Source organism: Papaver somniferum, chromosome 1 (assembly GCF_003573695.1).
Source record: "Papaver somniferum cultivar HN1 chromosome 1, ASM357369v1, whole genome shotgun sequence".
Classification (NCBI taxonomy): Eukaryota; Viridiplantae; Streptophyta; class Magnoliopsida; order Ranunculales; family Papaveraceae; genus Papaver; species Papaver somniferum.
Genome location: NC_039358.1, coordinates 130,546,135 through 130,559,057, shown reverse-complemented (window position 1 = coordinate 130,559,057; position 12,923 = coordinate 130,546,135). Strand labels below are relative to the sequence as shown.

General features: G+C 34.1%; 1 protein-coding gene and 1 long non-coding RNA gene across 2 annotated transcripts; both read left to right on the top strand.

Moving 5' to 3' along the window:
• The first annotated feature begins 432 nt into the window (after positions 1 to 432).
• LOC113350782 (potassium transporter 5-like) lies at positions 433 to 1,374 on the top strand. The gene is made up of 3 exons (XM_026594903.1): positions 433 to 812; positions 986 to 1,214; positions 1,367 to 1,374. Exons 1-3 carry the CDS (start codon positions 516 to 518, stop codon positions 1,372 to 1,374), a joined length of 534 nt encoding a protein of 177 aa, XP_026450688.1. The 5' UTR covers positions 433 to 515.
• Positions 1,375 to 1,439: 65 nt separating this feature from the next.
• On the top strand, positions 1,440 to 4,532 carry LOC113332785. Its single transcript, XR_003351713.1, has 5 exons — positions 1,440 to 1,575; positions 1,695 to 1,745; positions 1,832 to 2,092; positions 2,207 to 2,259; positions 2,619 to 4,532. It is a non-coding gene; the product is annotated as an uncharacterized LOC113332785 (long non-coding RNA).
• The last annotated feature ends 8,391 nt before the right edge of the window (positions 4,533 to 12,923 follow it).

Here is a 12,923-nt window from a genome sequence, read left to right as displayed (position 1 = left end):
GCTAATCAAACTTCCGGATCCATCAAAAAATACTAAACTTAATTGTGAGTTTTGAGACCACGGTTAGTAGTAATGGGGATAGATGTAATCTATAATGATTTATTTTATGAATAGTTATTGTATTTTTTTGGTCAAACACCTACTAAAAATGTTAGGTCCCTTAGCTAAATATTCGCTAGATACCAAGATGTCTTTTGTCAGAGATAAAATGGAAAAGAAAAAATGTAAGTTGGGCTAAGCATACTGCTTATAAATTACTGAAAAATCACATACTGCATTAGGCACTAAATATAGACAAATTGCTCAAAGAATCTTATGTACTCACTACTCACAAATAAATTAATGCGCTCTAGAAGTTGGTAGTTCCCTAGTAGCCAAGTGCTAAGTTACTAAGTTAGCAGTATATATTCGAATGCTTGTAAGAGGAGAAGAGCTAACATACTACATTCTGCTTTCTCACATATCATATCGACTTCTTTCTCATCTTCGCATCTCTACTGTAACTAACCAACCATATGGAGGAAATGAGGGATAGAGATGAAATCAACACATTGGTTCTCAATGTTGACTTAGAGAGACAAAATATCAATGGTATTAGTGATGATGAAACAAATGATGATCCTAACAACATAGTGAATTGCAATGTTGGTGACCTAGAGAGGCAAAATCTCAGTGATTATAGTGATGATGAAACTAAAGAAGATATGATCATAAGTGGCGTTGGAGAAAAACAAATGGCGAATAAATTATCTAGACTTGATTCTTTTGAGAAAGATGCTTGCGTAGTATCTCAAATGTCCAACACTACTAAGGTATATACTCTTTTATACCCATTTACGTTTTAATATTTGAGTTTGCTCTTCATATATAAGTGTTACATAACCATTTTCTTGCTTGTTCAAAGTTATGGATTATTTTCTAATGATCTTCTTGGCGTTCTTGAAATATACATGGGTGTTCAGTGTTGATGTTTTTTTGTATATAGGTTGCATCATTAGCTGCTGTATTGAAGTTAGCATTCCAAAGCATTGGAGTTGTTTATGGAGATATTGGAACTTCAGTACTATATCTATTTCCGAGTGTTTTTAGTGATAGAGTTACAACTCATAACAACATTGTGGGAGCTCTGTCTCTCATTATTTACTCCCTCACTCTTTTCCCTCTAATCAAATATGTCTTTGTTGTTGTTCTTCAAGCCAACGACAATGGTGATGGTAAGTTAGAAATTAATTACCTTTTTATTTATTTTTTGCTCTTCAAAGTTGTTTATAATTATACCTATTTAATATACAAAAAGAATCTTAATCTGTGTTTTTGGCTTTTGTGAATTAGGTGGAACATTTGCTTTGTACTCGTTGATATCTAGACATGTGAAAGTGAATGACATCCTGATTCCAAGTAGACAATATGGAAGTGAAGAAAAGAGACTTTCGGCAAACAAAAACTCCAAGAGAGCTGCAAAGATCAAAGATTTCATAGAAAATTCATCTTTTGCAAAAACTTTTCTCCTCATTCTAGCTCTCCTTGGTACTTGCATGGTCATTGGTGATGGGATCTTGACTCCTTGTATTTCGGGTACTCATTTTTCTCTATATGGTTTGTCTTAATGAGGTTGCCATACTTCTTTCTATTTACTTGAGAGGGAGACCAAACATTGCAGACTTTAACACAAGAGTTATCTTATTTTCCTTCAGTTTTATCAGCCGTGGATGGAGTAAGGAAAATTGATGCAAGGCTAAGTAAAGGTATCTCAAAATTATTTTAATCATAAACGTCAAAAGAAAAAAATTCTTAATTTTTGTTAATATTCATTTTCCTAATGTTTTTATAGATGTGGTGGTGTGGATATCAGTAGCAATTCTGATAGTTCTTTTCTCCATTCAACGATTTGGAACCGAGAAAGTTGGATATGCATTTGCACCAGCTATCTTAATTTGGTATTTATGTATTGGGATCATTGGTTTGTTCAATTTGATCAAACATGATATAATGGTGCTTAAAGCTTTTAACCCTTTTCATATAATTCAATAATTCAATCAAGACCCAGAAGAGGCTTGGATTTCTCTTGGAGGCATTATCCTTTGCATGACTGGTAAATATTTCAACAGTAAAAATTTCTTAACTGTGTACCTTTAAGATTTTAATTTTATTAGTTACACAATTCTAATAAATTATAATCTAATTGTATATATCTCTTTGTTCATAGGAACGGAAGCTATGTTTGCCGATTTATGATATTTTTCTGTACGATCGATTCAGGTTTGTACTTCAGTTGATATAAACGATAGAAAACAGTCACTTGTATATTGATTAGTTTAATATAATTATTTTCCTAATTTAATTAATTTTATTAGTTTGTACTTCATTTCTCTTGCATATTGATGGTACAAAACTTTGTTGTAATTGCTCATACTGCTTCAGATAGCATTTACTGGGTTAGTATATCCATGTTTGCTCTGTGCATATCGTATCTATCCATGTACCCAAATAATGTCTCTGATGCATTTTACAAATCCACACCGGGTAAAAGTCAAAAGATTTCTTTAGTTTTAGTTTACTGGTTAACTCAATAATCACGCGATTCAATAATAATGTTCTGTTGTTGCATGTGTGTGCAGAGACTATGTACTGGCCTATGTTTATAATAGCTGTACTAGCATCAATCATTGCTAGCCAAGCAATGATTTCTGCAAGACTATCGATAGCGAAACAGGCTATGGCTATGGGTTGCTTCCCTAGAGTTCGAGTAGTTCATACTTCGGAAATACATGAAGGCCCAATACACATTCCTGAAATCAATTTTTTCCTGATGTTCCTTGTGTGTTGGTTGTCATTTGCTTCAAGGAAACTTCTATGATCGGGAACGCTTATGGTAAGCCTATTTATATCCTGGTGTTGTTTTTGCATTAGACTTCACCACCTAGTGGATAGGATTGCCTTGATATTTGCGCACTACTAAGCTACACTTAAACAGTTAAACTACATTTTAGGGGGTCTACATACAGGGATTGCGGTGGTTGTAGGGGAGTTGGTAACAAGCTCATTGTTGGTATTAATAATGCTGATGATATGGAAAACAAATTTTCTCCTTATCGTGATCTTTGTTCTTCTTTTTGGCTCATTCGAACTTGTTTACTTCTCTTCTGTGTTCTACAAGTTCGATAAAAGTGGATACTTACCTCTATCATTTGCTGGAGTTTTGCTTTTTGTAATGTATGTCTGGCATTACGTACAAACAAAACGCCAGAACTTCGAAATCAAGAAACAACTATCTACTCAGTGTCTAGCAAATCTTGTATCTGATTCAAGCATCACAAGAGTCCCCGGTGTGGGCTTACTTTTTACTGAGTCAACTCATAATGGAGTTCCCACAATATTTTCTCATTTGCTCTCAAATCTTCGAGCTATACACTCCGTGCTTCTTTTTGTTTCGGTAAAACATTTGCCCGTGAAGAGGGTACCAACTAAACGAAATTTTTTTCTTTAGAAGAGTTGGAACCAAACAGGTAAAAATGTACAAGTGTGCAGTCAGATATGGGTATAGAGATACCGGACTTGTAAATGAAGAATTTGAGGACTTGCTGATGGAGTATCTCAAATTGTTCATCCAAACTGAAAATGGGAACCATATGTTTGGCGAGAAGTTAGAAGATGTCAGCAAATCACAAAGAGAAGAAGAAGAAAAGGAAATTGAATTCCTGGAAGAATCAAGAAAACGTGGGGTAACTCACATGTTGGGTCACAGCAAAGCAAAAGCTAGTGAAGGATCTTGCACGCTGAAGAGAGTTATCATAAATAATGTTTATGATTTCTTAGAAACGAATTTCCGGCAAGGATTTGTAGGTCTACAAATCCCAAACAAGAAGTTGTTACATGTCGGAATGATTTACGATATATGATGATTAAATAGGTTGGTATGAGCTATTGCTGTCTTCTTAGGGTCTTAAATGGGTTGTAGATTGGAAGAATTGTCAAACAAGTCATTGAGTCTTGGCAGAAGGTGAAAGGGACTTTTGAAGCTTTCAGATCGGATAGCTGTGTGATTTGGGCTAGCTGCAAGTGTAGAAACAAAAAGGTGTTCAACAACAAAAACCAAAACCAAAACACTGCGAGCATCATAAGGGGAGTTCATTCCTGGTTTGAGTACAGCACTCCTCAATATCTGCACGGGAATAATCAAGATAAAGCTCCTGTCAGAATGAAGAATGCATGTTCTAAATAGATGCCACCTGCGATCAACTGGACTAAAATTAATGGGGACGCGGCGTTCCATAACTTTGAAGCTGTCTGGGCAGTGGTTGCTAGGGACTCAAATTGCAAATTTAAGGAATGACTCATTTCTCAACCCACTGGAAGCTGAATTGTATTTTGCGGTGAACAATGCCATTTTGGATCATCCGACGATGTAATTTTATCTTTACAAGTAATTAGGAAATAAAATAAACCCCGATAGAGCATCATATCATTTGTACAGCCTACGCTGCACTATAAGACACTCCAATGCCCGTGATGTGGCGGGTTTATCATAGGAAATTCACACACAAAAAATAAATACAAAAAATTTACTAGTATGTTTCATATTTCAACGCGTACTGTACTATGTACATGTTTCAATCCATAAACACCATCTTAATCATGGCATTACCAGCATAATTAATTACTCCTTCTCTATCTTGAAATTCATCTAGGACGAGGCCTGGGCACAAAAGACAAATCCTAGCTATTCTCTGATTGGATGAATCCCGTCAGGACAACGGTGCATTGAGTTATTGAAGTAGATATGTTATAACTTAGCAGCTTTAGGGTGCGAACAAAAGTTGAATGGTACCTGTGAGGCTTTACCTGTTAATGTAAAGTTTGACACTTATTCTACGTTTATCTTTCCAAAAAAATTGAACCGCCTGTGAATGATCAATTATAACCAAGGAGAGGCAGTACAATGGTCGTTTATATATATATTTTTTTTTTCTGTAGCAAGTTTTAATTAATAAAATGATAAATTAAGATAATCGGTTCAAGAATTATACATGAACAATCCGAAAACGTACTAAACATACATTTTAGACGCATTTTTACAACCCCGCATCATTTTCGCGATTTTTTTAACATCACTCCAATGATTTTCAATACAAGTAATGATAAAAAAATATGCCGAATTTTACGTGTTGAAATGGGATACTCTAAACACATTAGACACTAACATACGCATTTATGCATTTTTGGCAAATCACGCATAATTGACCGCAAATTTGACAGAACTAATATTTTTTTCCAGCCGATGAATGAGCGCACTTTTATCATCCCAATTTTCTCCACTGACCGCATTGCTAACTAAGTTTGACTGGAGTGGTTAACACATAATAGTTTGTTGTTGAAACTAGAAATAACCCGTGTCGTAACGGCACGGCATGAGACGGGATAACTTTTGATCTTAATGATTTTAATAATTACTACTACACACTATCATAAGACTTAATTTGACTCATGAGATTTTGTAGCTATGAATATCTTAGATATTTTTGATCCAAATAATTATAAATTCGGTTACACTTCCAACTGATTAAAATAATAATTTTTGATAAAAATACAGGTAAATTGTCTTATTTTGGCTTTAAATATTTTTTTTACGATCCCCAAAGATTGGTGGTTTTAATGAGACCATTATGTGGAATCTTCATCCGATGAGCAACAAAAGTAATTATATCCTCCCATAAATAATTCTTGGATCGCAAGGACTATCGTCTTGTGTTCATTATTCATATGCTATGGTGATTCCATTCCGGTCTTTTTTGTCTGAGTCAAATAAGAAAAAAGTGAGTTGTATACCTTAATCACGCAGTACATGTCCTCAATTTTATCCTCAATTATGATGGCCTTATTGTAACGTTTCTTGTTGTAGAAACAGACCACCGGGAGGATGCAAAATCTAAATCAATGGTGGACTGGTGAGCTCGATAATTGTACCTAAGCAGAAATATACCCGATCAAGATTTTTACTCTTCGTGCTTAAATTTAAGATTAAACACGGTCAAGAACGCTACTTTTTGTGCTTACATTTCTAAGGCTAATCGCTGCTCAAGCCATTCATATCTCACTTTTCACGGCAAAGAATGTCAATTCAAAGAGGAAGCAGAATTTGATTAAACTATTCATGGCATCAATGAATGAATAAGATCTGATGTCCCCGTAAAAACTCAAGCCACCGCGATTGTCAATCATGTTTATAAGATAGTCATGATCTGTATCAAGAATGCTCAAATGTTCCTAAGAATGTTAAATTTTTTATTGATGAAAACATGGTTCATTTTTCAGGGGAACATGAAGATATGACTATTAAAAAATGACCTAAAGTTGTTTGTTCTTTGGGTTTTATACAATGCAACCTCAAATGCTCTAATGTTACTTGTGTTTTGCAGGCTGATGAAGGCTGGCTTATTTGAGCGCTAAAATTAGAAATAAGGCCTATAACTAATGAGTAAATTTTCGGTGAGTCATTTTATGGATATGTATTTCATTTTTCGGTTATTCCTTTTACAATGAGTATAAAGAAAATTACTCTTTATATTTTAAAAAAGAGGATCTATTTTTATTTTATTTTTGGATTTTACACGTTGTAACCGCCAATGTTCCATATTCTTTGCGTTTTGCAGGTTGATGAAGGTTTGACTAATCTGACTTTCTTAAAGATATGGTGCAAGAATTGTTTTTATTGATTTTTCTATAATAAAATATGAGTGTAAAAATCTGAGTTTTATATGGTTTTAATATTTAATTTTCCATTTTATTTTTTTGGTGAGACATTATTTATTTTTTAAATTAGTGTGGATATAATTATGAGGGTTATCAATGCATATAGCCATAATGGAAGAAGGTTACAACTCTTACATTCGTTAGATGTAAATGGCTAGGATGAGACTGGGATGGTTTGTCTCTGAAAATGTTATCCGTCCGTCGGTGGCTCAAAAACCTATTCTGTTTTGTATTATAGATTAAATGAATACCCTTATTTTTTTATTGGCCTTCGCAAATATCCCTAGTGATGTAGAACATCCAAGGCTTTCTTTCCTTTCTTCTTTTTATTTATTTTTAAAACTCTTGATGACTTGTTTTACAAGTCCAGTGGTTTCTTGTTTTCTAGACTTTTTTTGTTTTTCTTTCTTCTTTTAAAATTCTGCTCATGCCTATAGAAACAGGCTTGTAGTTTATGAGAAGGTACAACTATTTTTATCAAAATTATCAATACAACCTTTATTCCAGAGTACCCATTATATATTCTTTTTCCTTAAACCCTATTATACTTCTTCTGTTTTCTCATCCTTTTCTTCTCTTCTCATCACCTGCAATATCTGTATTGCATTCTTGTCCTACTCTAATTGGTACCACAAATTCAATTATATATTTTCATCTAGGATAGATTCTTGAGTCTACGCTTCCGCAACCCTATATAAAAATAAAAAACAAAACACAAAACAAAAAAAAACCTTAAACTTTTTTCTTTCCGCAAGTAAGTTATACAAGTTCTTCTTTCAATGGGAGACTACATTACTAAATAAGATTTCACAAAATTCAATGAAGAAAACAATAAGAAGATAGAGAACTGGAAGGAAGGGGTCGAAAAAAGGCTAGATGATATTTGTGTTCTTTTAAAGAAACACCTGAAACTTGGAGACAAAGAGTTCTCAAAATATGAAGAAAAAAAAACTGACGAAGAAAACACTGATTTTGAAAATAAATCACAAGAAGAAGGAAAACATTCAAGGTCCAAGTACTTATCGAAGGATAAAAAGAAACATGACTCTGTCTATGATTCCAAGAACAAACAATATGAGGGATACATTCATCACTCATATAAGAAGTCTACAAGTTCTAAATTTAGCAGTGGTGAGGAAGATGATATTGCAAATAAGCTAGAAATGAGTTGGGGAGAAGAAAAGCATCTTCAATCGAATCAAAACTCTTATAGGTCTTTACCAGAATACAAGCTTAAGGCTGATATTCCAACTTTCAGTGGAAGGTTCAAAATTGAGGAGTTTCTAGATTGGTTTTATTAAGTCGAGGCTTTTTTTGAATTCATGGAGGTACCATAATGTTCTAAAGTTAAGCTTGTAGCTTACACGCTCAAAGGAGGTGTTGCTTCTTGGTGGGTGAAACTTTGTGAAGATCGCATGAATTATGATAAGCCACCAATACGTTCATGGAAAAGAATGAACGATCTCTTGAGAGATAAATTTTTGCCAAGAGATTACAAACATCAACTTTTTATAAAACTTCAGACTTGTCAACAAGGGGCAAGGTTGGTTCAAGAATACGTATCTGAGTTCTACAACTTAGTTGCATGCAATGAACTCCATGAAACTGAGGAACAACTTGTATCTAGATTTACCGAAGGTTTGATTCGATTGATTCAGGAAGGAATGACTCGGTCAATTTTTACAATTGATGAAGCTATACAACATGCTATCAAAATAGAACGACGTCTTTTTCGTTCTCAAAGATTTTCTTCAAGACAGAGTTCCAAATATCAAGGTAATTTCAAATCTTCTTCTTCATTCAATAATTACGGAGAAAATCCATTTTATCAAGATAATATTTCTAGTCGACAACGGTTTCGAACTACCAATACTAATTCTCCAATACCAAAGAATTGTTCACTTATTCTTCCTAATCATATTGAAGTTCAATCCGTACAACAACCTCAGACTGTTACTACTCATCCAAGTAACAATTCTAATACTCGTTTTCCCAGTAAAAATCAAACACTTTTCCACCTCAACAAAAAACACAAAACCCTTATGCCAAATTCAGAGGAGAAAAGTACAACAAATGCCAATTGCCTGGACATACATCTTCAGAGTGCCGTAGAATCCATGGGTTAGTCCATGAAGAACCAGAAAATACAGGTAAATATAGTGGTTTGATTAATGATGATTCTAATAACTTAGAAAAGTCCGAGGATGAAGAAGTGGTTGAAGAGTTGTACAATGAACATTCTATAGGTATGATTCAACCTTTATTGCTTTCTCAACCTTTTTTTTCACAAAGAAATAGTATTTCCAGAACAAGGTGCTTAATTAAAGGAGTTATTTGTGATCTAATAATGGGTAGTGGAAGCATGGATAACTATATTTCATCTGAGGTAGTTCAGAAGCTGGGTTTACCAGTTACTCCACATCCTCATCCTTATTCAGTAGGTTGGGTCAATAGTTCTTCTTCTCAGAAAAAATTACTCACTAATGTCTTGTTGAATTTGCTCTCAAAGGTTATGAAGATTCAGTATTATGTGATGTTATTACTATTAATGGTGCGCATTTATTACTTGGAAGGCCTTGGCAGTATGATATGTGTGCAGTTCACAATTGTTTTGAAAATACATATACCTTTTTCAAGGATGGCAAGAAAAAAGTTTTAGTTCCTTCTAAATATACAGCCATTTATAAAGAACATAGTGATGGCAAGACAAGTGCATTGGTAGCTAGCATTGTGAAACAGATACAAACACATACTCTTAATTCACATGAAGATTTTAAGCCAATGATAGTCATTCCAGAAAAAGTGCAGCATTTGATCACTCAGTTGCATGGTTTATTTCCTGATGAATGGCCAAAATCTGTACCTCCATTAAGACATTTACAACATCAGATAGATTTCATTCCTGGTGCATCTCTTCCTAATCATGCTCATTACAGATTGAGCCCTAAAGAACATGATATTTTACAAGGATAAGTAATGACTTATTATAGAAAGCTTTGATCAGGTTGAGTAAGAGTCCTTGTGCTAGTCCAGCATTTCTTGTTGATAAGAAGGATGGAGGTTGGAGAATGTGTATTGACTGTAGAGCTCTAAACAAAATCAATATTCCCTATAGATTTCCTATACCAAGATTGGATGATTTGATTGATATGTTTGTTGGTTTGAAGGTGTTTTCTAAGATTTATCTTCGCAGTGGTTATCATCAGATTCGTATTAGAATGGGTGATGAGTAGAAAACAACATTTAAAACTCATGAAGGCTTATATGAGTGGTTAGTAATGCCAGTTGGGTTGCCTAATGCACCTAGTACTTTCATGCGATTAATGAATCAGGTACTTCAACCTTTCCTTGGTAAATTCATCATTGTTTATTTTGATGATATTTTGATTTACAGTCGTAGTGAAGAAGAGCATCTGTTTCATCTTTCACAAGTATTTCAAGCACTTGAAGATAATGCACTCTACGTGAATCTTAAAAAGTGTATTTTTTTATCCAATTCAGTCACCTTTTTAGGATACATAATGTCTGATAAAGGAATTGCAGTTAACGATTCGAAGATCAAAGTCGTATCTGAATGGCCTACTCCAACATGTATTAAAGATGTTAGGAGTTTTCATGGCTTGGCATCTTTTAATAGACGTTTTATTCGCAATTTTAGCTCCATAGCTGCTGGACTGACTGATTGTTTGAAACAAGGGAAATTTCTCTAGACTGAATAAGAAGATAAGAGTTTTAACCTTCTTAAAGAAAAGTCACGTAGTGCTCCAGTACTTGCAATGCCGGATTTTTCTAACCATCTAAAATAGTCTGCGATGCTTCTATTGTGGGAATTGGTGCTGTATTATCTCAAGGTGGGCATCCAGTTGCTTTTCATGGTGAAAAAAATTCTGAAGCTAAAATGAAGTGGTCAACTTATGAACTTGAATTGTATGCTCTTGTTCAAGCTTTAAAACATTTGCATCCTTATCTAGTTCACAGTGAGTTTGTTGTTAACACTGACAATCAAGCTTTGAAGTTTTTACAGACTTCAGCTAAGATAAATCGTATGCATGATAGGTGGTTGTCTACAATAAACCAATATACTTTCTCTATTCAACATAAGAGTGGAAAATTGAATCAAGTTGCTGATGCTTTGAGTAAACGTGCTCACTTTCTTGTCGCTCTTCGCAATGAGAGTGTTTCCTTTGATTACATCAAGGATTTATATGCTGCTGATGATGATTTTAAGACAATTTGGGATCAATGTGGACATTTGACTACTGCAGTCAATGACTTTCTTATACAAGATGGATTTTTATTCAAGGGTATTCGTCTTTGCATTCCACAAGGTTCTTTAAGGCTTCATTTGATTCATAAACTGCATGGCAGTGGTCTTGGTAGTCATTTTGGTCGTGATAAAACTATTGCCTTAGTTGAAGAACGATATTATAGGCCTTCCTTAGAGAGAGATGTGCAGAAGTTTGTACAAAAATGCATGGTTTGTCAACGCTCCAAGGGTACTATTCAAAACACCGGACTCTATACTCCTTTACCAGTTCCTGAAGCTCCATGGGCTGATGTGAGTATGTATTTCATTCTTGGGTTACCACGTACTGGTAAAGGAAATGATTCTGTGATGATTGTTGTTGATAGATACTCTAAAATGGCTCACTTTGTCTCCTGTAAAAAGACTACAAATGCTTCAAACGTGGCGTATTTTATTTTTCAAAGAAATTGTTCGATTGCATGGAGTACCTAAATCTATCACATCATATCGTGACACTAAGTTTCTTATTTATTTCTAGAAATCTCTTTGGATGAGATTGGGAACTAAACTGCAATATAGTACTACTACACATCCTCAAATTGATGGACAAACTGAAGTTGTCAACAGATCCTTGGGAAATTTGATACGTACTAAGATTGTTGACTCTAAAGAAAAACAGTGGGAAGCTTTTCTTATTCATATGGAATTTGCTTTCAACTCATCTGTGAACCGTTCTACTGGTAATTCACCATTTTTTATCGTTCATTCCAAGGTATCAAACCATATACTAGATTTGGTAGTTTTGCGTAGGCCTTCAAAGTCTCATGCAAAAGTTGATCAACTAGTTGACAAAGCTTCTCAACTTCATCAAGAAGTGAAAACTAAGTTGGAAGATTCAAATGCCAAGTATAAATAAATTATTAATCAACAAAGGTGGATTAAAACTTTTAAAGAAAGAGACTTGGTTATGATACGCCTTAGAAAGAAACGTTTTCCTTTAGGTATATACAATAAGACTAAGATGAAGAAGTATGGTCTTTTTAAGATTTTGAAGAAAATATGTGATAATGCTTATTTTGTGAATCTTCCTACCAATCGTAACATATCTAACATATTCAATGTGCAGGAAATTTTTACTTTCCATGGAGAGAATGATTTAAACTAATTCATTTTGTCAACTTGAGGATAAATTGTTTTTCAAGAAGGTGGGCCTGATGTAGAACATCTAAAACTTTCTTTCCTTTCTTCTTTTTCTTTATTTTTAGAACTCTTCACGACTTGTTTTACAAGTCTAGTACTAGTGGTTTCATTTTTTAGACTTCTTTTATTTTTATTTCTTGTTTTAGATTCTGCTCATGCCTATATAAATAGGCTTGTAGTTTATGAGAAGGTACCATTATTTTTATCAAGATTATCAATACAATCTTTGTTTCAGAGTACCCATTCTATCTTATTTTTCCTTAAACCCTATTATACTTCTTCTATTTTCTCATCATTTTCTTCTCATCTCATCACCTGCAATCTCTGTATTGCATTCTTCGAGCTTGTCTTACACTACCTAGTTTATTTAATAGTCAAATAAATGTTTACAAATTATAGTAGAAACTCTATAAATTAATATTGTTGGGACCACCAGAATTTATTAATTAAGAGAGATATTAATATTATTATTGGATAAAGAATATTATGTTAACTAGTTGGAAGCTCAACAAGTAAGGTCCAACAACATACTACTACATTAATTGAACAGGTTGTCGTGTTAGCCTACCAGCGAGCCTCATGAATAACCTAACCAAAGGAGCCGAAGCGAATGGGGGGTGAGTTATGTCACAAGGGGAGCAAGCTAACCTGGGACCTCCTGGAGCACATGAAACTTTGGGAAACGGAGATGACCAGCTGAGCTAGGTGCCCGTTTTAATTAATAATT

Bases quoted from the DNA above. Each gene is read 5' to 3' on its own strand.
- LOC113350782 (XM_026594903.1), top strand. From the start codon at position 516: ATGGAGGAAATGAGGGATAGAGATGAAATCAACACATTGGTTCTCAAT. The intron at 813-985 runs GTATATACTCTT...TTTTGTATATAG, and splicing joins AAATGTCCAACACTACTAAG to GTTGCATCATTAGCTGCTGT.